The sequence below is a fragment of the Cygnus olor genome, chromosome 14, assembly GCF_009769625.2.
Source record: "Cygnus olor isolate bCygOlo1 chromosome 14, bCygOlo1.pri.v2, whole genome shotgun sequence".
NCBI classification, from domain to species: Eukaryota; Metazoa; Chordata; class Aves; order Anseriformes; family Anatidae; genus Cygnus; species Cygnus olor.
The window spans coordinates 14,984,593-15,011,598 of NC_049182.1; the positions used below are offsets into that span (position 1 = coordinate 14,984,593).

Genomic DNA, 27,006 nt, shown 5'->3' on the forward strand with positions numbered 1-27,006 from the left:
AATTTATTTTTAAATGCTACAATTTATTTTTAAAGGCACGTGCCCTGCATAAACTGTGCACCTCACAAGCAACATTGAACCATACACAGGACATTAAAATACACAGGACAAAAGTCAATGATAAAATGACAGAATAAAGTCACAGAAAACTGAGGGTGCCAGCTGTAAAAAACTGAAAACATGACTGTAAAGCAAATGAACAAGCAAGCCCAAAGACTTTGCTTCATCACATACTTCTCATGTATTCAACTGGAATCCGTCAACATATATGTCACTGAACTTGCCAACATCAGCAGATTGGTGTATCTTGACGTAAAATGACTCATAGCAGATAGAAATAATCAAAGGTTTCGCTCTCTCTCTACTCTTCTCAACAGTCCCTCTCACGAATGGATAATTCTGGTTTATGATAGCTTGGGGATGAAATGAAACAGAATTTATACAAGAATCTCAACTACCAGTCCAATTGACAATTATATCACTGCTTCATTTTGCAAAAATTGAAAGAAAAGGCATGCCAGTTCTTTAGGTTGTCTTAGCAGACTACACTACAGCAAGATAAAACTTGAAAAAAGGTTGCTCTGGTATCAAAAAGCAGCCATGATTATAGATAACAGATTTTCTCAGGAGTCCCCAGCTCATTATATCTCAACCTAGACTCTTTCTCCACCTGCAGCTTTTTGCAACAAAAATAGGGAGCTTACAGGAAACGTCTCTTTCTCGGCATATATCCTGCCAAAGCCAATAAGCATAATTTCAATCTCTCCAGCAGTTACTGCCAGCCATTTTCTGGTAATCCAGTCCCTTAACTGCCATAATTCAATTCCCTCACATGGAAATTTTTTTTTTTTTCAGAACCAGAAGTTAGAAAGAGATAGAGCAAAGTATATTCAGCCTAGTACACAAAAAAATGCATATCTTGAGAGCAAAATGTGCTGCCACTTGCATTTCTGATGTCATCCACTGGCTGGAAGGAGTACAGGTGAAAAAGCTGTAAAATGCAAATTTTAAATTCCAGCCCTGTTACCATGATGAGATTTGGCACAAGCTTTCCACACCAGTTTCTCTATTTCCATAGAAAACCCAGAAGCCATGGGAGAATGCATTTCAGCACGGTTTCTTCTCTTACTGTCTCCCAATACACGCTAGAAGGTTTGTGATATAAGTGAAAGTAACTGTTGACTCCTCCTTACATTCACTGAATACTCAACATCCTGAAGTGGCCAGAACTTATTTATTTGTTTATTTTAAAGTTATGGACATTCTGGAGAATCACAACTGAAAATACAACACTTGCAAGACATTAACTCATCTGAGATGCAGAACAGGAGATTGCTAAATATTTTTCTTGACTCAGCTTTGCCACGTCACTCTTTGCAAGTGACAAATTATCTGGAAAAACAACAACGACAGCAAACCCCACAGTAATATAGAAACCATCTGAAAGCTAAGGAACTGCACCAAGTTGACTGCCCAGAGTTGGTTTTCTGAAAATAAGCAAATACTGCAATGATGGAAACAACTCAAGTGCAGAAGTCAGTCTTCAGCAACTCCTCTTTTTAAATGGCTTAGGTTAGAAATAGTCTTTTTTCCTGGAATTTAAGTCTCTTTCATACATCCCACATATGCATAGTTGAAAAGGGAAACAATGCTTAATGTACAAATATAGTGTTACCTCTGTACTCTTCATAATCGCCCAACAACTCTAGTAGGAAGAACGTATCATACACCCTCCAAATGGAAAGGAACTGAAGAAACGTTCTTTCCAGTACTAAGACATGCATGGATATAAGACAATTATAGCTAAGCTTTTAAAAAGCACCTAATACGGTAACTTCTTACTTGAGGAATTCAGAACAATCTGCCTGGAAAATGAGAGTATGTACACCTAAAATACCCTTTTCTGGATAACAGCATCCCCTCTTATAAGTTTGCACATCCAGTTTAACAAGGAAAACTAACAACAGAGACACGGAATAAAGATAACACATCCATGATTTTCCCCTCGTTGCACATATAGCCCTAACACTAGACTTCTCTCTGTTCCTAGGATCTTCCAGTCTTCACTGAAGAAAAGAAGACAAGTCACAGTTCTTCTAGCTATACTCTCAACAGGTCTGTTAAGAGCCAATTCTGACCTAAAATCATATTATCAGATCCACCGGGAACTCTGCAGGAAGAAGTAAGGCTCAACCTCTCAGCCAGGCTTAACTTGCTTAATTTCACTTGTTCAAGTAGTGGCCCCCATTTTTTAAATGGAATCATAGTATTAAGTATTAGGACTTAATCCAATATTCCTGTATTCCCATGTAGAGCCCTGTGCTATACCAAACAACCAATTTAAGAGAAAAAGCAGAACTGTCTTCAATTATCAAAAGATACGTTATATTGACCAACATTATTCATAAATACACACAATGAAAAATTACACAACTTGGGGCAGAGAGTGTCATGTTACTACATGATCCCAATATATATATAGGTACTACAGACATAAGATAACATTATGATGTTTTCAAAACCCAGAAGTACAGCAATGAAAACAGCAGTGTTTTGTAAAACTCCACAGATTTTTATATATATATATATATATATATATTTTTTTTTTTTTTACAGAAAATGGCATATTCTTTTTGTTACATACTTCTTGCATACTGCATATGTTAATTTTCTCAAGGTCACACAAACATCCTCATAACCTTTTATTAATTGAAATTTAACAAAGCATGCAATACTGTTTTGCTAGTGTTTCAATGCCAGTGTTATAAGAGCATATACATTGATATTTTAGGGTTCTACAGGTCACAAAGACAAAAATCGTACTCGATGTATGCAAGTCTAGGCAAAGATCATGTTTCTTTTTCATAAAAGAAGCTTTATGTACAGGAGGATAAAATAATTCCAACAGGGGAATAATGTTTTTTTGTTTGCCCAAATCAGTATGATCAAAACCAAAGATATCTATTTTCAGTATGCAATGAAATAGAATTGAAATTTGAATAAAACTTTGTCCAAGTTAAACTGAATGGATATACTTTACAATCACAAACTTAGTCCTTATTGTTAATCTCCCTCTATGCAGATGGGGCTTCAGTTGAATGGTTACCTTATCAATTACATGTTGATCCATTTTAAAAGCTGAAACCTAATGCTGCATGCTGCAGCCAACATATAAAGAATACAGACCTCTGCATAACACAAGATTCTCATCTCAAAGCAATCCCTGAAAGCATCCATGTGAGCCAAGCACTCAAAAGAAAAAATGAGTTCTTTAATGAAAATATTTGTATAGCATAAGAACAAACTCCATCACTTTTTGTTGCTCTGGTACTAAACAAGATCCAGTGTGATGATAGGAAGAGATTACATTACAAAATCATCATAAGACACTTGAGATAGGTTAGGCTTCTTCTCCTTCTGTCTAGAAAAGATGTAGATTATCTACATTCAGAAATAAACAGGTGTTAAACACTGTGAAGGAAGAAGTTCAGCACAGACACGAAGGAAGTGTAACCTTCCAGAAACTGGAAGGAGTAAATACATACTCTTGGTCTCTTTTTCCTCACCAGCACTAAGATTTTGAATAAACAAGCCCAAAAATTCAGACAATGAACATATGGCATTTTATGATGTTGCTATCTTTAGTTTGATGCTCTGCTAGTTGAACCAACACAGGACATGAAATAGGACTGAAGTATGTCACCCCCCCCCCCCCCCAAAGAATAATAATCAAGAGATATGGAAATAGATAATAGTCATGTAATCAAGAGATATGGAAAAGAATCTTTTGGTAATATACGAACAGCTGACAGCTGAAGGAATATAGACAGAACTCAAAAGTTTCAGTTAACATACCAGGAGAAAGGTGCCAAAACCATATATTCAATATATGATATAAACTTTCCACAGCAGTCTTAAAGACACACAGAGAAAAGGTAGGGAAAAGAGAAACTGTCACCCCAGAAACCATGTAAATCTAGATTTTAGTTTGCTACTCCACAAATATTTTTTTTGGTTGTTGGCCTACTTGTTATAACTACACAACTAAAGCAAAAATTCAAAAGATAAATTTCATTAACAAGTATGGCTAGAATCAAACAGTGGAGGCCTGCAAAGCAGCATACACTCAGAGCTGCATGTCTGCCTATGCACAGGCTATCTATATATCTACATCTACCTACAGATAGAGATATATTAACATTTTATAAAGACTGTATGCAAATTTACAGTAATTTAAGGTGTAGTATGTATGCACACACTTTTACACTGAATCAAGTACTTCCAAATATTTTTTCAATGAACAAAAAAAAATAATAGAATACCAGATTTATATGAGAAAGAGCAGTGAAATTTTATGCTATGGGCGAGCTATTTGGGCACTTTCCGACTCACCAACCTGTCACATTGGATAACTTCCATCTCTCTCTAAGCACTCAAGCATTTCTTCAAGAGAAATTTCTCAGTTTTAAGTACACTTATCTTTGCAAACTAACACTGCCAAAAAAGGGGAGGGAAAAGCCTTCTATGCGATATACTTAGGAAGGAATTTATTCACTTACTATCAGAAAAATGTGTTGTTTCTTATCTCCTCAGAATAAACCTTGAATTAACAACCCCTAATACAGTCTCCAAAATAAAATCTCATGATTTTATTTTTCAGTGCTTCTTCTACACTTTGTGCAGAATGGCACTGCATCATCTCAAGCAAAGCATAGCCATATCACACTCAATTTTTGTTCCTCACAGTTGCCCAGCTTTGATCATTTTTTGCTACAGTAAATACCACAGTATCTCCTCTACTCAGTCTCACCAACCTGAAGTAATTTTCAAATCTTGCTGTAACACTAAAACAAAATCCTATAATCTCTTCCTCTGATGAAATCCTTTTCTTTTTCAAGTTAAAAGATAACTTACTACCCTGTATTACTGACCTATGTTAGATCCTTCTCTCTGTTCACCTTCATCCCACCTTCAGGTGGGTCACAAAACCTGCTAGAAGTACTTTAATATATATATATACAGAATAAAAAAAAAAAAAAAAAAAAAAAAAAAAAAGAGAGCTTATGCCCTCTTCTTAGATTCTTCTTTCTTAGGTGCTCAAGCAAGGTTCATTCAACATTACCAAAAACCACTGCAGCAGGGAACAAGGGAACATTTGAGCAGATACAGGAACACAAACATAGACAGAAATCTTCTGTGGCAATGCTCACAATCAGAACAGAATATTCTATGTACTGGCCAATGAGAATAAATAATCAAAAAATACTATCCAAGACAACCTGTTCACTGAAGAAATCTCCATATACCAGACTATGGTACACAAATTATTCTATCTCTCACAAAAATAAATGCACTCACTTTCATAAACAGCATTTTGCTTTACTCTGTGAGAGTCAAAGCAATAAGACTCCTTGCTGACTGATGATCAGCCCTGTACACGTAGAGGTCATTTAAAAGATTTCTCTCTGCTGTTTCATGTTTCCTTCTTTCTGTCAGCTTTTTCCAGTGTATCATTGCAGTCTACAAATTTGCACTTTTGGGGAATTGTTTTAAATATGTAGGCTCTGCACCTTACATGCATTTTCAGCTGAAAATATTTCCTTCATAAACTTGCTTGCAGCTTATCTATACTTCCAGTACATCTTCATCCATGCCCTTACACAAGAAACTATGTAAAATACTTCCTAAAACTTCTTCCTTCTCATCTTCAAGATTTCTTTTTCAAGAGAAAACTTTTATTTCTTCAAGAGAATACTTACATTTTTGTATCAATGAGACACTGGAAGCAAATTTTGTGAAAACATCAAGATTTGCGTACCAAGTCACTCACTGTATGACAGACTGCCCTTGCCATATCTCTTTTTTTGCCAGCAACAAATACTTGTTTGTCATATGTCGTCTTTGAATACAAATGTCATGAAGGAGGAACTTGAGTCTCACTTGAGTCTGACATCCTCAGCAAGTTTTGGACATTTGCATGTTGAAAAAAAAGAATGTGATTGGAAAATAATGAGGTGAGAATATTTCATGTTAACATCAGAGCATAAAGGTGATGATTGCCTCTTTTCAGTATATGCTGAATGAACTTTTTAAATAGGTAGTACTTATTTTGTATGTTCAAAAGGTAGGGAAAAAGAAATGCAGATTATTAGAGTGTCTAGCTAAGCTATAAAAATGATACAAGTCTCCTGAACATTAAAAACTTATCATTTCAGAATTTTGCTATTTTGGAATTAAATCTAAAGCTCAAACTGAATAAATATGCCTACCTATTTAAATATTAAATTAATCAAGATATTGTGCTTAAAATCAGTGCAGAAACATAAAACTTGAGTGTTATATTTAGAGAGGCTACAATAAGAAAAACAAAGCTGCTTTTCGCTGGATTTTGCATGGTGTGTGTGGGGGGGGGGGAGGATAATTTTTCCATTTCTGAAAAGATGATGTACTAGTTTTTCATGCATTATTTCCAAAGATGAAGCTTTCATGCAGAGCAACACAAAAGGAGGCCAAAAGTGTTCTCTCCAACTTTGCCTGATATTCCTTTTCATACTCCCTTAATGTATTTTACAAGCTCCAAAAAACTCACCCAGTTTGTTAGAGACACCTCCTGAAAACAGAGCTTTCCCAACCATTCCCTCTGTCTTTCAGACTGGAGAGGAATACATTCAAATCAGGAGTAGTCTGTGGCTGCATCTGCAGACAGGACCCTCAATCACCCAGTGGCAGCTCACCATTGCTTCCTCTGTGACTGGGTGCCAGGCATAAAACCAGGGTACACAGATGAAAAGGGAAGACTGAGATTGTGTCAAAACATTGGCCAGTAACGTAGAGGATATTTGGCAGCATATATATAAATAGTGAAATAAAAGATAGACTAAAAGAGAATTAGCTAAAGGGCTCTCAAAATAATCTGTTCTTAGAGCGACATTATTAACAGGGCAACCTACACAACTCATTTTTAACAGTTAATTCTGAGAAGCAAAACAAAGCACATCATAAAAACGGTTGTACTTAAGCAACGTCATTATGAATAAAATAAAAGAAATCCTGAAAGGGAAAAGAAATGAGACATCTATGGCTTTTTCAAGATAGTCCTTTGCAGACCCTAATAAAAATTTGGGAGCCAAAGTTCAGTTTGCTGATCAGAAGATACAGATGATACTTTTTATATTTTTTTGATGACAGAGACTTGTCATAAAATAATCTTTTCTGGATTTTAATACAAAAGGAGCTGTGAAAAAGAGGAGCAACCCAAACCACTGAAAGTATAAATTATAAAAGCAAAATATTGTTAAATCAAACATACTTCAGCTAAAGGACAACAGATGGGAAACGCTTGAAAGCTACGACTACTTCAAAGAGAGAAACCCAAAAAGTTAGTATTATGCAAAACAGAAAAACATTAAAGAATGACACGATAGACCTATCTGACAGTCAAGTATTCTAGGAAATTTATTCATAAATTCCATAGGGAGATTTATGCTTTCATGAAAAAAATCATATTAAGACCCTCTTTATTCTATGCAATTCCCTTCTGTCAATATGCAACAATAATTAAGTTGCTCTGGATCTGCCTAACTTCTAAGATTAAAATGTGTTATATCATGGAGTAAAATACCTTAGATAACCTAACAGTGTCTGTAGGTAGCCTTGTGATTGTGCAAACAAATTGTCCTCTTACAGAATGAAATCAGGCAGTTTGTTTAAATAACATAAAGCTAGAAGATCCTTGAAGCACCTGAAAGCACCACTGAAGTCTATCAAAAGATCAGACAAAATAATGAAAAGAAGGAACCAAAGATGCCTCTGTCTGGAAAGTATTGCTCAGCAATGTAGTATTGCTAAGAATTTCACTGAAGAATGCAAACAAATTAAAGCAGCTGAAATTTACGATAGTATTAGACTTAACTATGGCCATTAAATTTAATAACCATTAAATATAGTTTGACTGCTAATTATATCTCTGTCCTAAGGAATATAATTGATGTAACATGTAACTGCAAAGTGTGATATGTTTTCTTCTCTATTTTGACAATTTTTTTTTTTTAAAACCAGTAAAAAATCTCAGATATGACAGAAACTGTCTAATAGTAAATTTCCAGCAAATTCTAGAGTAAAGCTTTCCAACAGAGTTGTTATACCAGACCTGAACAGCACCCTGTGCAGCTCAGTGGCTAAGAGCTTATGTCTGAAGAGATATATTTCTGAAGAGATATATTTCAGCTTGATTACTGGACCAAGGTCCATGAAAAGTCATTTAGGGGAAAAAAAAAAAAAAAAAAAAAAAAAACGAAAAAAAACACACTAGTTTAAATTACTAAGATATGTTTAATTCATTAGTAGCAAGAAATCCCAATCAGTTTGCATCCCCTTTTACTATACTGTGTGCAAATTAGGGTACTGCTCTTTGCTTAAAAAGATCAAAAGCCATTATTTAACTATAATCATCATGTAAGCTGTATGATGCAATTGGTTGTGTAGGAAACTTAAAACTATTTTTTCCCTGCTTACTTTTCCCCAAGTAAAAGCACTGCATTTTTAATGAGAATCAGTACTGTCACATAGTTGCAGCTGCAGCTTTACGTCAGTATCCTAATATGACAGGGTCAATGAAATATTAACAAGCCCCTTAAACGAAGCGTTATATAGAAAAGATTGTCTCTGTGACTTCATACACTTTCAAAAAGTTTTAGTATTCACGTGGGTACATTTTGCACAAAATGCAGTACTATAGACTGTTGATGTGCTAAGTCTGTTCTGGTCTGAGTTCTACATGAAACAATTGGATGGAAATGTCTCCTTTTTAAACCTTAAACGGGTCTAAGCGGAAACATGACAATGAGGCGCTTAGCTGAGCCAACAGGTCCCTTCACCACACCATGTGCAAGTCACAGCTCCAGCTGTATATACACAAGAACTTTCTGACATTTAGCAAATAAACAAATATCTAAGTGCTCTGTAAAAACACTATCTCCTCAAAACCTACACAATGCCTCTTCTAACAGATGATGCGATTCAGACAGGCAGAGAGGATGAAAATTAACACATCAAGCCTAAGCCGAACCACATTTCCCATATTTCCAGAATGCATGTGGTGCAAGAAGGGGTACTCCGAACACGGAAAAAATATCAAAAGCATTAGTATTTCTGAGTGCTTGTCCCAGGGACTGAGATAAATGAAATCACACTTCTTTGTGGCTACAAAATCTTGTATCATTCATAATTGGGAAAAATTACAATTAAATATCTGATGATGGTGTCTATTTTCAAATTAATTAGCTTTTTTTTTCCCCAGTATGATTTCCAGAGAATGATATAAGAGGCCTACATAATGTCTTTCTATTATTCTATTCCAGACTCTCAAAATCCCCTAGTAACCTGATGCTACTATAAAAGAGGCTGCTATAAACATGAAGGCTACCTTAAATTAAAGCTGAGGCTATCAAAAATAATTCTGCAGCCTGCTGGACTGTGATGAATTTGTTTCTGGCTTTACTGAATATAAAAATGCTATTAAAAATAAACAGGACTAAAAACTCCATTGGGGTTTCTTATGTTATAAAAAATTAAGTTGTTCATTAAAAATCATCCTAGAATGACTTACAACAATGGTTGCTTTAGATGTTACCTTTGAGAGAACACTGAACAAAGAAAAAATTGAACAACAGTAAGAATTTTGAAAGGTAAATAACCAATACATTACATTACACTTTTAGATTTTAAAAATTACTTCCTTTTGGATAGAGTATTTTTCATCCAGCCTTAAGTTTTACATTTCAAAAAGAGAAACATGTTGCAAGCTGTCTTGTATTTTTCCCCAACATATATCTTTTAAAACCTACTCTGCACTGAAAAGAAGAGAGAAAGAGCATCTAAACATGACTCAGCTCTGAGGAAGGAGTGGAGAACAAAGTCAACTTCACGCCGCTGTTTACGATTATGCTTGGGGATAAGGGGAAACCGATGCAGTTCAGCTTAAGATATATTATGACAAAAGGGCAATAAAAGGGGAGAGATTTTAGCATCATCCAACCCCAGTAATTTTAAATCCATCTCTAGCTCCTCATACTATCTGCTGCTATGTGTTTCAACTTAATCTGCAGAGATTTCAGAAGTACTATCTGGCTCATCCTCAACATCTCTCATGATTTTGGAGAAAAAGGCAAACACCAGTTTTATTAAAAAAAAAAAAAAAAGACTAAATTAAACCGCTTGGCCAATACCTATTGTTGAAGTTCACAACACAACAAAATGGAAAGTGAGCATGACACCAACTGACATCCAAACCAATGTACAAAAATTGTGAATTCATATATGTCACTGAAAAAAATTCCACTTCAGACACTGATTTTTCTTTTTGAAAGGAAGAAAAAAAAAAAAAGACCACAAAACAACAGAGTATCTTTCTTTCAAGATATAGAACTGTGATAAAGTCAGCACTAGATAATTTTTTCGAAATTTCTTGTGATGGAATACAGCATTAGCATATTTAGAGTTAGGGCCAAGTTTTGTTATGACTAGTAAAATTAGTCATCGGAATTCTCTCTAATCTCTGAGCTCTTCACTATTTTCAGAAATCTCAAAGATGTAAGAAAGTTGCATTTGAAAAAAATCCTCCATCCTGTTGAGTCTTGAATCCAGGTATTAACAAGCAAGTTCGGATCTGGCCAAAACACAAGCAGTGTTTTGTTCAGCAAATAGTTTGAGAGTGCAGGGAAGATTTTCAACACTTGGAACATGATTATTACACAACACAAACAAAGTAAATAAATCAAGATGAATCTTTAAAACAAACATATCTATCTAGTGGTATTTATAGAAAGCAGTCATTATGCAAGATAAAATGAAACAAATCAGACATAACAAAGCTACCTCATCTGAATATATTATCTTACAGCCATTACAGCTCTACCAAATATATTTTTATCTATAATGCTTGAAGTCATGTTGTTTATAATTTGGTAGATAGATTATTTCAGAGCGGAAAAAAAAAATAAATCTTGAGTGAATAAGGAAGTTTAAAGTGCTGATGCTCAAAAGTACAAGGTAAACTACGCTGACCATGTTCTTGCTGAAAGCCCTCACAAAATGCTATTAGCCTAGTGTTTTGCTTATTTCTTAAGTGCTTGGCCAGATTTATTTTCCAAGAAACACTAGTTTTAGCACGTGCACACAAGAAAAGCAGAATACTACAAATACAACACACTTAATACAAAGAAAAAACATTTTTTATAAAGCAGACTAGTAAAATGGAAAATCAAGATGTCAAACTACAACTAAATGAATCTGAAAACCAGATCAAATATTTAACTTCTTCATCAAACTGCAGCTGCACTTCAGTCAGAAGAAGGGCAGAACCACCACAAATACACCTGTACTCCTGCAAAATCACTACTGCCCTTCACTACATGCTTTTTCAATTTATGCAGTTTCCTACAACCTCCACTCATCCTTAAAAACTGCATCCCTCTACACATAGCTTCAGTTATTAACCTAAAATACAAACCAAAACATATGTTTGACTCTTTCAAAGGGAGAGAGGAAAGGAAAGATTGAAGAAAAATTATAAGAAAAATATAACTATTTCTTGTGGTCATTCTCTGCCTGGCTGACTAACTAAGCTGTCTGTGCACTTCTAAATACTCAGAAACAATTCTGAGGTTAGAAAAGTAGTTTAACAATCACTGTTCAGAAGTACCTGCACAAAATAGACTTTAAAAATCAAAATTTGCTTTAACGGTATAAAATAACCATAAAAAAATAATTAATGGAATTACTTATATCTATAGTCAGATTCACATACTCGAGTCATGAAGAGCATGAAATATGCACCATATTAGTAGCAGTGTTTAATCATAAGCATTAACCATCAAACACTTAGTAGGTCACTTGCTTCAGCAACCACTGAATGAAGAGACTGGAACAAATCCACTGTGCTAATTAAGCAAAATAACCATGGCACAAGGCTTTTCCTGAAGATTGATGAGCAGCTGCCCACAGAAGGAAAGGGAAGGAAGAGGCTGGATGCAAGGTCACAGAACCTTGACAGAAATTGAACTCCAGTAAATTTCTCCTACCGAAACTGTTACTAGTATTACAACAGATAAATTTAAGACTGGCATTTTTTTTTTAATTTTCATTTTTATGAGTGACATAATTAATACATTAAAGGAATTTCTATAAAATAGATCATTAGAATTCTTCATACTTCAGTCAATGCAAAATAACGAGCAAAACAAAACCCATAAATATTCGTACCAGAAAAGTACAAGAGATTATATGCTGGGTTTGGGACAATGTTATTTAAACATTTTAACTGGAAATGTTACATTGACTTAGAAGACAAAGACACCTGTAATTTATTGAACTTCACAAGTTCGGGTTTTAAACACAAACATTTTAGCATTGCTATCTATATATATTTCAACTTTTTAATACGAACAACAGCATTGAAACTCTCATTATAACAATCCATATTAACCCCAGATCAGTGGATATAGAGGTAACAGAAATTGTACAGAATTAAATGTGCAATTTGCAGATTAAGAAGGCAATAAGCTAGCTCATGTGCCTTCTATAGCCAAAGTAGAGAGCTCTTATAAAAACCTTACAGGCTTTCTACTTGTATTTAAAGCAGGATTAGCCCCTATCTGAATTTAATTGGGTAACTATAACTTTAAAGTAGCCCATCTGCCTGGAGCATAGCAGCTGTGATGGGAAGTGGGGAATGCTACTGCATTATTTGGATAAATTCTCAAATAAAGCTGTAAAAACCTCCAGTAATTACTGGACAATATGAGAATTCATAACTTAGCACTGGAATTTTATTTGCAAAAACTACTTGACTTGTTTATTGCGTGTACTTGTTTACAGTGAACAAGGATTACAGTGATTTAAGCTACTTGATAATTAATGTACATATTTGTTTCCTGTTACCTTATGGAACATTTTTCTCTGCATTGAAATCACCTGATATTCTCATTTTCTTCTAAAGCTTAATAATAGAGTAGCGTATTATTACTTTACTAAAATTACTTTGCCAGAAAGTTACATAAGACTATATAAGCTTGCTATGCCCTGTAATAAAGTATCTTTCCCACTACACTCATCACATCAATTCCTCTAAGTTAAATAAAGTAAAGTTGGTGCAATGCTTAAAAAGACCAAAACACTAAGGTAATACAAGCAGTCATGGTAATTAAATCACCAGTTGAACAGTGCCTTAAATTAAGAACATGCTGGGAAATTAGCCCCAATCTTAAGAATCTTTGTAATTCTGTAATAATAAAAGCAAATCCTATAGGATAATTAAAAATCCTAAGTATATTTCTCATATTTCGCACAAATTTCTCCTCTTAACCCTATTCCATTCTATTCCATCAGACAGTTTTAGATTTAGCAGTCTAGCACTATATGTTGCATATTCTGAATGTGGGCCCAAACTATTATAGAGTAATGTAGGTAGGAGAAATCATATCTGAAGCTAAGTCTATAACACATTATTTGGGTGAGGAACAGCAACTACATCTGGAGTGAAAAAGTCTTGACTAAAACACATGCAATTTAAATATACATAATTTGAACAAAACTACATATGGTATATACTCACCTCTAACTCAGAAAGTCATAATGAGTCTAAATGTGTAACAAGGATTGCCAACAAAATTCTATCAAAGTAACAAATTTTAAGATGAAAATCTTGAAGTAACAAGATTACTTTTGGCCTATGTGATTCCTAGTTATATGTGAAGCAGCCTTCTTTTTTTCCTACTCTCTTGCCTTTATATTTTCTTACTTCACCCCTAATACATTGTAAGTGAATTAGTGATGCATTGTTACATGCCTTTTCCATTCCATGTTGTGCCATATATCAGTCAACTGCTCAAGGGTTCATATTTCGAGAAGTAAACAATACTGCGCAACCCTTGAGTCAGTGAAACGTGCCACTGCTCAGCCTGCTACAGGGTGACTGCCTAGTTTAAAGGAATCATCTATGTTACACTTGAGCACAAACTTATGAAAAACCCATCATCAACGCAAGAGATGTGGTCATAATCTGCATTTGGAGTGACAATTCACTACCACTTCAAGTTCCACTAATAATACTATTTTTACATAACAAATACAAAGAACTTGAAAGTAGTCAGTGCTCATTACACCTTAACCTATGAATACTGTGTCTTTGTGGCAAACTAAGCTTCATAATTGAAATGGCAGCTGTGACAACTGGGTCAAAGCTTTATTTTTGGGACACAGAAAAGATTAGTGGTTGTATTACAATTGAGAAATACTAAAATATTTGCAAGTAAAATTTTGATAACAGTCGGCTCATAATAAAATGTTCAACTTGACTTCTGTGCTTCCTAATTCTATTTTGTATGCAATACATCGTCATTATGAATGTATAATTGATCTTATTTTTTCTCAGAGCCATAAGGCTAAATGGTCACTCAAAATGTTTAACATTTGCTTTTTTATGAGCTCTGGACCAGAAGTGACAAAGCACAGTTTTAGAGTCCTGTTTCTTGCATGCAAATTGAGTAAAATGCTTTACATGCCTGTGCAGCCGATTTCAGTCCTGATCACCACAAATTGGATACTGTGTGGAAAAGATTTCATGTCCCAACAGAAAGTCCCATTTGCATTAATCTCATTTTAAAACATCAGAGTAACTTATTTTCCCTTAAGCAAGAATCGTGCTCAAATATGAACGCAAGAAATGAGCAACTAAAAAAAAATAAATTTAAATGCTAAGTTTAAATCCTGTCACCAAATTAAGTACTCACATTTTTATTTTGCACTTCTTGTGTATTTCATACATAACAAGACTTACTAGCCATTTGTCAAATCGGAAACAAGACTTAAATCTTAAAATCTAGATTTGGCCCCAGATTCAAACCTGCATATGAGTACACAACAAAGAAAAAAATTATTACTCTGAATGTTTTCTTTCCATTTTTGGTTGTTTTATGACATTTCATGTGAGGAAAACTTTAGGTGATCCAAAAATTATAGGAAAAAAAAATCAGTTTTTATACCAGTATCTCACTGCCAAAGTTACAAAACCACTGGAAATTGGTAGTTTGTTCATCTACAACTGTTGTCTTCTTACTTTCAGGCAACATTTCATGTTAATGTGCATTTGCTGGTTATTCACACTGGACCACTCTTCAGATGTCAAAGTACTTCCAGAACTTTCCCAAATGACACAGTCCCTTGGATACAGTTGGCCTCATACTTGCATGAATGGAAGCATCAACCACACAAAATAATGTCTCTCAGTGAACCCTGCTGGATATTGGTTTTGCCTGGTCAGAAGTGGTTGCATTTTGCTTAACTATTTGGAAAGATGAGTTGAATCTGCAACATTAAAAAAATTTCTGAAGAAAAATTCTTTCTAAAGAAAGCAATTCAGTTTGGTATTAATGGATATAATTCCATCAGTAAAACTATGCATCAGAAATGAAAGTGCCCCAAAAAGTTATAAAGAATGTTGTTTAGACAACATGCATGTAAGATATATGTGACTGACATAAAAAAGCTGCATCACTGATGGAGAGCTGACTGTCAATTAAGAGCCATCAGGAAAGCCATAGACTCAAACTGACCTTTAAATTAGCTACCTATAAGCATAACTGTCTGCTGCAATTTTGTAATACAAGAAGAATTATGTTTGCTTCACAACACAAGGATTTCTGGATTCTCCAGCTACAAAAAAATCTTTCCTTAAATTTGATATTTAATATCTTTTTCTAGTGTTTGGATTGATCAGCATTTAAACTTGAAAGAGTATCCCTAAAGAGAACATGTCAGCTAAATGGATATATAACAACAACAAGAAGAACGAAAGGCTTAGCTTTTTCATTAGTAAGGTATTCATTTCCATCTAAGGAACACAATCATAAAATAGAGCTCAAATGACAAATGAAATGGGTCGCAAAGAAACACATTATTTGCAGACTTTAAACTGTGATTCAGTGGCCCAGCAAAACATGAAAATGCGTCCAGTGCTGCTGAAGAGGAACAGTCTGGATTCAGTTGATTTTATGAGACAGCCACACCACCGCAGAAGCAAATCTCAGCAAGTTCGTTTCAAAGATGATGGTATGAACACGAAGGCGGCAGGTGTCACTGAACTGGGTACTAATCCAGCCCAAGATATTGCATTAATGACCAGAAATAAAGAAGTAGCTAGGCACCACAATTTCTTGCTACAATCCCCATCTTTTCCCAAGGCTCAGAAGGGGCTTCAGAATATTGCCATACAAACATCTCCTAGCCTCAGGAAACACTTCCCTGTTTTTAGAAGAAGAAAACTGGCAGTAAGCAAATCATTAACAGAAATGCCAACCGAGGCTGAAAATTGCATCCAAGCAAATGGCAATCTTTCTGAGCAAGATATTATGTCTTCAGACTTCTGTTATTTAAGAATAACTAATCATTTGGAAGATGGATTTAGGAATAGTAAGGTAAACGGTCAGTTAAGTCAAAGACCATCAGAAGCACAAAGAAACGGACCTATCCATACAGATGATTTCTCAGTAACAGAAAAGACAACTGTTTCTACACAGGTGCCTGAATACATTCATGTGAATTTTCCACAAAACAGCAATACTTCCATGGATGCACCAGACACAACCGTGAATTTAAGTAATTCACTGCATTCTTCTGCTATCATAAATAGCAATAACAATGAAAATAGCATGCTGTCATCTGATTGTGAAAAAATAAACCCTTGCCTAAGCCATTCCGCTAATTACAGTGAATGTAATCCTCATTCTGACTCTTGTGAAGGAGATAAAAGTGACTCTGAGCTGCTTGTAGTCAGCACAGATGCAAGCAGTCAGGAAACTACTCCATTATCACTTCCATCAAATCACAGCATATCTCCTTGTTCCCTCAGAGACCATCAACAGGCAGGAGAGCACAAAACAGGTTCCAGCTGTGTGACACTAACAAATGATGATCACACAGTAATGTCATTGACCAGCAGTAATGCATCAAAATCTATTTCTTCGTGCAATACTGAAATTGAGAAAAATTCTACCCCATCTGATGTTTCTCAGCGTAACAGCTGTTTAGAAGGATTTCACATAAAGTCTCATCTGCCAAGGAATGAAACAAACCCACAAACCAACAAAGAGATTACTGAAATAAATCAAATTCATCTGGCACATGGTGAACTATGTGCCCTACAAGGCAGGCTACAGTCTGTAGAGGAATCCTTGCTGTCGAACCAGGAGAAGATTAAAGTCCTTTTGAAAGTAATTCAAGACCTTGAAAAATCCAGAGCACTCAGTGAAGGGTACGGTGCATTTTAATATCTGTAATATATCAAAAATCTGAAGTAGACATTATCATTCTTTTAACCTTTTTTACTGAAACATCTTCCCTGAAATATTCAAAGATGAATTTACACAGATGATCTCATTCAGTTTTGCAGATATTTGGGCCTCTACAGAAAAGCAAGTCTCTTTACAGCTTGGCTTTAATTAACACTGCTTTAGTAAACTCAGTGTGAGAGACAGTTTATTAACTCTTTGTTATTTAGATTTATGGTGTCAGATACAATGCTACCTATATATGAAAGCTGGCAGCTTCCATCTAGCTAAAATCTCTATGTAGTGGAACAAAACCCAACAGTCTAACATACTAATGCAATATAACAAAACTACAGCAAGCCAGCTTTCTCTATCAAGGTCAGATACGCATTTAGTGCCAAGAGTCTTATTGCTGAAATAGTTTATATCAGCAAAAACATGTTCTGTTCAATAAATTAGTCCTATCTTCATGAGCAAGCAAACATATTAGTGGCCAAAGCACAACATCTGCAGGCTGTTTTTGTTGGGGACTTCATTGTTGGTTACATTTCATGATAGCACACACAAAGTAGCTGCTTAAAAAGGAATGCCTTTAGAAGAAGAAAAGGCACAATGCCAGATTAATTTCAAGATCTTCAATGTGTAAGGAAAGTTTTTCAGGAGGTGGAGATTAGTGCTTAAAAGGGGTTAAAACTATGAACATACAACATGAAGATTCTGAGCAAGAAATCTTTTAGGAATCTTAGATTTTAGAATGACCACTTTCTGTACTGTCATTAAGAACGCACAATCTGTATTTATTTTTAGTAAATAGTGTCATGTCTATTAGCCAAAGCTGCAATGATTACATATGTAACTTACTTATGCATTATAAATAATAATCATACTACCCATGTAATTCACGTCAGAAGACTGAAGAACTGAACCTTCATATGACAAAGTAGAATTTTAGATACTTTTATGCTCAAAAAAGATTTTAAAATGTCCTAATACTGCTTTCCAAAACATTACCAGCAGTTCCAACTTGCAATAAATATATCTAGGATACATTTTAAAGCTATCTCTTATGATAATGTAGTACTTTCATCAAGTAATTTTAATCTTTGGGAAAAACAGCAAATAAATCTTTCAAAGAATCAAGAAAATCTGAGAGTTCTTTTTTTTTTTTTCCTTTAAAAACAAAACAAGACAAAACACTTTGAGGTCTAGGTTATCACACATTTACTTTCATACATAGCACAACTGGCTGAGTGTACTGGGTCTGGCTGGGATAGTGTTTACTTTCCCCGCAGCAACCCCTATACTGCACAAACCACAACACTCAGACACCCAGACTTAATCATCTATGCATAAAACTAAAACCTTCATTTTAGCATCAAATCATGTGTATCAATACTATTTACTGACTACAGTTAAGGAATACACGTGGTAATCTTCACTCCATTTTCTTGCACCAAGTTTGTAATAGCCTAGACACAACTGACAGAATCCACAAACAAACCGATAACAGGAAAAAAAAGTTTACTTTAGAAGAACCATAAAGGGGGAAAAATATTCAAGTAGGTTCAAGTGCAGGCAGTCTAGTTTAAGCAGTCTAAACTACTTTTTATACTACCGCCACCCAAATAGAGATCTTCAGGGATCACAGAATCACCTAGGTTGGAAGAGACCTCCAAGATCACCTAGTCCAGCCTCTGCCCTAACACTACCAAGTCCTACTATTCCTTCTCCTATGTATACATGACATATCATGTATGACAGAGCGGACAAGCTTCAATTAAGTTTGTGTGTCTAACCATTAAAAAGAACAGCCTGCAGTAAAGCACACATTCAGCATTCTGTTTTGGTAGTTACCACATGGCTGAAAACAAAATTTCTGCCAAGTGTCCTGAAGTTTCTCAGAGATTCCATGACCAAGATCCATCCATTTTGCTAGAATCACCTAACAAATACAGCAGCAAAACTCAACATCGCAAGTGTTTCTGGAGGTAGCGCAACAACCTATGTGAAAAGTCTCCCCTTTAATTCCAGGAGGAACCAGAAAATTATCTTGGTACCACCTCATTTACTTTAATTCAAATAAAATTTATTTAATATAAACGTTATTGCATTCTTCAGATGTAAGGGGACTTCAGATTGTTTCTAATACAAATCTCCCCATCTTAGAACTTATTCACCTCTAGTCACTGTTAAGTCACTTGTTTTCTTAACACTCTTCATTTGTTAACTGTTAATGTTAAAAATCTGAACTGTTTATACTAAAGTGAGAAAACATGAAAAGGGGAAAGAATGGAAAGCATATGGGTAGAAATCAAATTAATTCACTAAAAGCATAGATATTCAAATACTTTAAAGTGAGTTTATAAGCAGCAGCAGTATGATTAAGTGTGGGGGTTGGGTTTTATAAAGCAACCTTGAATTACAGAATTTGGCACTGAAATTTTTAATAAGAATAATAGAAATGATTAACAGAACTTTCTTTCCTCATGAGAGAATAATAGAACTATGTTAATATATTTACAAGTACACATTACATGAAACTACTGTCTATTACAGGCGCAACTTTTTTCACACTGGTCAAGACCTCAACAACTGCAGCACCTGTCAGAACACCGCATGTATCATTTACAGGTACCGCACTTCTTTGCACAATTTCCTATTGTCTGATTATCTCTCACAAATTTACAATACTGTGTTCTGTTCACAGGTATAAAAGGTCTGTTATTATTAATAGAGTTTTTAACAAAAGACCAAGGGGAATATGTGAAGGGTTGCTGTTTTAACCATTTTTTCCCCCTCAAATGCAGAATAATTAGGATTGGTGTTATCTGAAGTACTATACATCTGAGGCCTCTGATAGGAATTTCCACCAATGTTTCACAGTGTTACTATTACCACCATGCTTTCAAAACCTTTGAAGCAGCTCCTGATGATGAAGTGCCCTGTGTTTGTTACATTTTTCAAGCTGAGATTTCTGTAATAAATTTGGATTTTGGAAAAGATGAACACTCAATTCTACAAATGCCAGTAAGCTACAGCTACAGTTCATGTTTATGTGCAAAATACAATAATAACCACCCAATAACCACCCCCACACTTCTCACTTCAGCAGATGCTTGTTTCTTTCTTCCTCCCTCACAATAAAAACAAAACAAAAACAAAAATCTTTGCTATACATATCACTTTTTTATATGCTGTATTGTTTTAACATTTATTAAAAGGAACAAAAAAAAAAGAAAAAAAGAAAAACCTTAGTGGAAAACGAACTTGCCAGAAACAAGTGTTGGAGTTAGACATGACCCAGCATAATTAATGAATGAACTTGATTTGAAAGATCTCCTAGAAAATTTTGATCCCTTCAAAGATATTAATATGTTCCTGAGATTTTACATATATACATCTTTACATTTACAAAAATAATAATAAAAAAAGGGTAGGAGACTCTCTTTTACAGTGAAAAGTTTCTCTTCATTTCAAAGAGTATGGCAGACCTTTAGCTTTGCCAGCTTGTAAGTACTATGCCTTTAATTTTATCCTTTCAAAAATGGAAATAAGACATAGACTATATCCATACGAATATGGTTTTCACAACACATTTTCTACTTAAGCCAAATATATTAAAGATTTATGTACTTGTTCTGTAAAGTCAGGGTTGGACAAAGCATTGGAAATTATTGCCCAACATATAACTCAATTGAGAACTGATGTTCTAAACCTCTGGTAATGAATTGAATATTTATTCTTCTCAAAGCACTTGACTTATAACAAATTAAATCGCACATCTCCTCTGAGATAAAAATTGCTAGTCTTCTCCACAGTACATTGGTTACTGCAGGAAGTTACATGAATTATGCAAAACCATGGACTCAGTCTCTACAAAAAGGAAAACCTGGAACAATAAAGATTTCCTTTACTTAGTCACTGCCTTTGAACAACCACTGAACAATCTCTGACCCTTTACCACGGGATATCTTCTCTCTTCAGAAGAAAAAACTAAGCTGCTTACCCTCCCTTTCAGTTTACCTAGTTCTAATACAGGAGAGATTGTGAGTAAAAGCACAAGTATTTGAAATAAAGAACAGAGGAAACATAAACATTGATGTGCCTTTTGGTTTACTAGGTAGTTCTTGATGTTAAGGTTGCCTAGAGGTTTACACTGCAGTAGTTAGCAGAATACATACAAGAACACAGTTCCTGCTCTGAACAATTACTAGTGTTAAGAGACAAAACAGAAGACAGCAAGGAAACTTAATCGTTTCCACTCTTACAGAGATATCCCACAAAAGGCAGTTATAAAAAGACTTCTGAGTAACTAGTATTTGAAATTCATTACAGATTCATTGGAAAACATTCTGAAGGAAGCAACTGTGCTCATCAGTTTTTGTTCTAGACAGACCCATGTAATTCCTGTTTCATGTAGTCTAAAAGATCTGTGCATGTATTTTTTCTACCCATGTACCATCACTATTGTCATTAAATATGGAACTGTTTCACCTTGCTCCCTTTTCCTGCTTTTCAAGAACCTAAGTCAGCAGTGACTCAAACACAGCAGAGTGATGTGTTAGTGTCACTGAATCATCTTTATCATTTATCCTTTATCACCTAATCAGGAGGGTTATGTGAAGTGACTTCGGAATTGCAATCTAGGTCCTATGACACATATTTGTATTATAATAAACAAATAAATATAGCAAATTAAAACAAGAAGTTATATCAGAATACAAGGAACAAGTATTAAATGGAGACTGAATTGAACTCTTGCCTCTAGAGACTTACCCCTCCAACATTAAATTTGAAACTTTGAAGAAGGGAAGAGAAAAGGAACATGAACAGAGGCACTCCTTAAGTATAAAAGGAGTATTTCTTCTCCAGTGTTCCTGATTTATGACTACTGAGGAGTACTAACTTGCAGTTTTAGCCCTAAGAGAATAAAATTGAAGACATGCTAAATTTGTTGTTTACATCACTTTCTTCTACTCCTTATATTTATTATGTATTACTCCCTGTCCAGAGATCCTTAGCCAATTCTGCTAAATTAGAATAATGATATTGCTTTGTTTGACAACTGTTACTTTATTTCATTAAAAAAAATACATTAATTGTAAGAGGAACAAGCTTCTAGTTAAATTTAATGTATGATTCAGCACTGTTTATACATTTAGATACGCATACACACACTTACAATTAATAGTGTTTTAAAAATATGCATGTTAACAAATTTTAGAGATTTCTCCTACTCAGTACCCAAAGCAGGATCAGAGCCTACATGTGACATCCCAGCATTCTTCAGATAGTGATTTTTTTCTCAAAAAATGCTTGTATTATGGAAAAAAGCAAACAGTTTGTTCCTGCTCTCCACTCCTCCTGCAAAAACCTCCACTTCAGATAGTGCCAATACAAATCCCATTTACCTGACAAGAAAAGGTGGTTGAAATAAGGGATAGACATGCAGCATCGCTTCTTTTTGTTTGTTTGTTTTCGCTTAACTGTACTGGTTGCATGAGACCCATAATTTTCCACACTGATTCTTTTGAATCTTACCTTTATTTCTGTGCACATAGTTGCTCTTATCATCTTAGCTCTCATTTGACATCAATAAATTATGACATTCCATACAGAAAATGAAAGTTGCCTTCTACTATCTACTTCCCTGTTAACTCATACCACTTATCTCAAAGACATGCCTTTTCTTAATTTCATATATATTTTGGTCCCAAGTGGAGAAAAACTTCTCACGTTCAGCAAGTTAATTATATAAGAGTTTTGAATTCATGCCAAATACATGAGTGAATTAGATCACAGAATCAAAATCTAACCATTGAATAAAATGCATTGAAAGGTCATCCAAGTACATTTCACTTTTTCTCCCTTGATTTTTGGCCCATTTTTTTGCACAATGCTGGAGTTCTTATATCACATAAAGAAAGGGAATTCCCTCAGAAAAGGTAAACAAATCAACTTACTTTCAAGGCAGCAACCTCTACTGCCTTTTAACCAGGCTCTGATATTGAATAATGCCAAGTTATTCTAACAAGGTAAGCATCTTTTCCACGTGTTTTTTAAAGAGGGAATTTCTCACTCACTAGTTTAAATCTCTTCATTTTCCTATAGCGTAGAATATGACTTCAGACAACAAGAAGGAAGATTTCGTGAGATTTTAAAAAGACTGGAACATGAAGAGCAAAATCCAGCTTCACCTCAAAAACTATCGTCTGATCATCCAGTTCCCGAGAAAACAGAGTTAAGAAGAAAAACAAAAAAGGTGAAAAAAAAATGTTTCTGGTGGATTTGACTTCCTTACAGATCTTATATGCAAAAACTATTTCTTTTTTTACATTTCGAAAAGCACTAGAACAGAAAGAAGTTTGAGAGCACACACCTGAAAATATGGCTTTATGAATTCACAACACTAAAGAATGTTTGTTTGATAAATTAGAACTGAATTTACTTAAATCATCTCACTGAATAAAGACACATGAAGAGACTATTCTTTGAAAAGGAATTGTAAGATTTTCTTTTTTTTTTTCAATGACACTTTCATATGCTCTAATAAAGACTTTTTTTTTTCAAAAAAAACAACAAAGGAGGTTTAAATCTCAACTTTAAAAAGACAACATTAGTCAAACCTACAGTCTTCATTTCCTATTAATAAGCAACACGAACTAAAGGAAAAGAACTTTACGGATCTTTAAACAAACTGCATAATCAAGAACAAGTCCAGGGGAATTTACATTGTTCAAAAAAAAAAAATCTTCTCCCCAAAGGAGATAGTTATAGTTATTTCACATCCCCACTGAAATGTATTTATTGTTGTCATCTAAGATTCAACCACAACGAAGAATTTCAGGTTGAAATGTTATTCTGTCCTTTTATTGGTTCATTTTAAAGAGCAATCATTTAGAAGTTTGTCATTTAATAGACTTCTCTGGAAAGAATCTTAAAAATATAAAAAACGAGAATACCTCACTAATTCTAGTCTTAATTCCCTTCTCAAAGGAGGTCCAATTAGATGCATTTGAATTTCAGGTATCGTCAAAGACAGAGAATTCAAAACATCCAAGGGCAACCTTTTCCAAAATTTGACCACCTCCACAATGAAAAAGTTTTCCCTAACATCTGATCAGAATTTGAAATGACTTGTAATTGTTACATCTTGCCCTATCCCAACACACCTTACCCTCGGCAAGAATTAGACAGACTATAAGACCTTTCTCCTAAGCTTTCACATCCTGAAGACTGAACAAACCCAATATTTACAGCCTGTCTCCATGTGCCATACACTGCAGCCCACAGTCTGGGCACCCTGGTGTTCTCCCTCTGGACCATGCTCCAGTATGTTGATGCTGTACATCTACCCTGTGCCACTACACATTTAAGACCTGTACCACTATATCAAAATATCTTTCTTCTTCTTTTTTTTTCCTCATTAAGAAGAGTAAATGAGTTCACACTGGCCTACAAAATACAAAATCAGTTATAAAAATTAATATTTAACAGAATAATCTGTACTGCATAAATTTTCTTAAAAGTGACTCCAGTTGATTAGTTCAAATGGTGCCATGGTATTCAATAGATTAACCCCTAGATCCTCATTTTTTAAAACAAATTGTATTATTTGTGCAATATTAGTTTAACATATCTACACTTTTTGCATACTTCAGTGTTCCACCAGTTCTTAGGGTTAGCTAGACTTTTGAAGACACCTTAAAAACAATTTTGCACTGATGTCAGAAAAGACCAGAAATGACAAAAACTGGTCATCATTTACTAGTCAGTAGGCTATGTTGCTGGTCTTAATTTCCCAAGGTTATAAAGGGTGACAGTTTTAAAAAACATGATACATACAGTCAGTATGGAAATGACAGGCAGAAAATTATCATTACTTCAAAGGCTTTTAAGAAGGAAAGCTGTACATGAAATTTTACTAGCAACAAGTATGCCTTTAGTGAGTCAGAAAAGCTCTTCAATAACAATTTGTGAATACAATAGAGATTAGAATTAAATTACATAAGAGCATGTCCTTACATCACACTCAAATACACATACTGCTTGTGCTGGCATTCCAACAGCATTCCTATTTTGCATTAGTGTAATTGATATACTGAAGGATCTATTAGTGTGCAGAGATTTCTTGTGTATTAAAATATAATTTTAAGATGAATATCCTCCTGGGGCAAAGGCATAATAATAAGTAATACCAGCAGGAGTAATACTAACAAAATCAGTTGTTGTTTTTTTTTTCTGTAGTGAGCTAATTTTCAATAATATGTTATTGTATGAAACATATTTTTGTCTTTCTCCTCGTCAAATAATAAGCACCAAAAAAGCTCATTTTAAGCTGCCTGATTTTGTTTTGGCTTACATAAATATGAGGCCTTTAATAAAGGCATCAAGAAATCCAAATTAGTGAATTTAAACAAATCATAGTATTTTGGTTTGCTACATAACAAAAAATCAATTCCTGCAGTCAGTAAAACTATAGAAGTATGAAAATATCCTATTTACTTTAAGAAAGTCCATCCGAAAAAAGTTCTAAGTAAGGCTCTAAGTCTTTCTTATGATCTGAACAAACATCAATAGTTCTGAAAAACTGAAATATACTTATTTAAATGGTTATTATTTTTTTGTATTTTAGTGTCTGATCTTGGAATTCCGAATTGTACACAATTGTTAATCCTTAATGAAAAGAACATGAACAGAACTCCTCCATCATCTGGCTTGCAGAGGCTCTGACTACCAGGAACAAAAAAAATACAACTTAACCAAAAATGAAGTAGAAGTATGCCAGAAGTTACTCATACAAAAGAATAAGTACCAAATTTTCACAACAAAACCAAACATACCAAATGCAAGAAATTTTTATAGCCAGTCTTCTCCACAGTATGTCACAAAAAACAGGCTTTCTACGTAAAATTTTGAAGACATTGGAGCAAAAGGCTATTTGTTACATTAAAAAGTAATAGTATAAGACATCAGCCACAGTATGTATCAGCCATTGTAAGAAGGCAAGATTGCTTAGGTGGTTTATGTTTTGTTTAAATTTAACATAGATATATGTTTGTCCTAGCACCATAAAATACGTAAAAAATTATATATTCATAATACATAACTGGAGCACCTAAACTATGTGAAAATGTAATGTGCAAATGTTGATTTTTATTTAAAATATTTCAATAATGAATTATTAATTGATATACTTAGTACAAGTTAGATACACACTACACAACTGTATGATGTCAGGATTAGAAAACCAATTTAAATGGACATATAATTAGCAAATAATGGTACCGGCTAAAATAATTTTTCTGAATTAGAAAATTATATTGCAATGCCTGAAACTAGCTCCCTAAGAAAGAATTAAATGTTAAAAAATGCATATGAATGCTCTTAAAAACAGAACAAAAAAATCACCACAGCTCCTTGATAGCTCTTACACATGAACTGCTGTAGGCTTCTCTGAAAAACATATATTTGACAACTACAGTGTGCTATTTATAAAATATTGTACAGCACATAGGCTGACTCCATAAAAAAGGAATTTCAAATGAAGTAATTTTAGAATATGCTAACTTTCTTTAAAAGTACAGAATGTATGAAAAGAGTAACGATTGCTGTCATGTATCAGCAGGTCATACAAGGTTCACTGTAGCTCTTCTGAAAAAGTCGCAATACTTAGCAATTA

The 27,006-nt window shown here is 34.4% G+C and overlaps 2 protein-coding genes across 2 annotated transcripts in view; one reads left to right on the forward strand and one right to left on the reverse strand.

Moving 5' to 3' along the window:
• Window positions 1-23,860, forward strand: part of INSYN2B (inhibitory synaptic factor family member 2B) — a 35,524-nt gene extending 11,664 nt beyond the window's left edge. Inside the window, exons 2-4 of the mRNA XM_040573041.1 lie at window positions 15,122-17,308; window positions 19,881-19,955; window positions 23,436-23,860. Coding sequence (XP_040428975.1) covers window positions 15,921-17,308; window positions 19,881-19,955; window positions 23,436-23,616 — 1,644 coding nt within the window. The 5' untranslated portion in view covers window positions 15,122-15,920 and the 3' untranslated portion in view covers window positions 23,617-23,860. The remainder of the gene's footprint in view (window positions 1-15,121; window positions 17,309-19,880; window positions 19,956-23,435) is intronic.
• Window positions 1-27,006, reverse strand: part of DOCK2 (dedicator of cytokinesis 2) — a 187,111-nt gene that overhangs the window by 83,645 nt on the left and 76,460 nt on the right. The window lies entirely within an intron of this gene.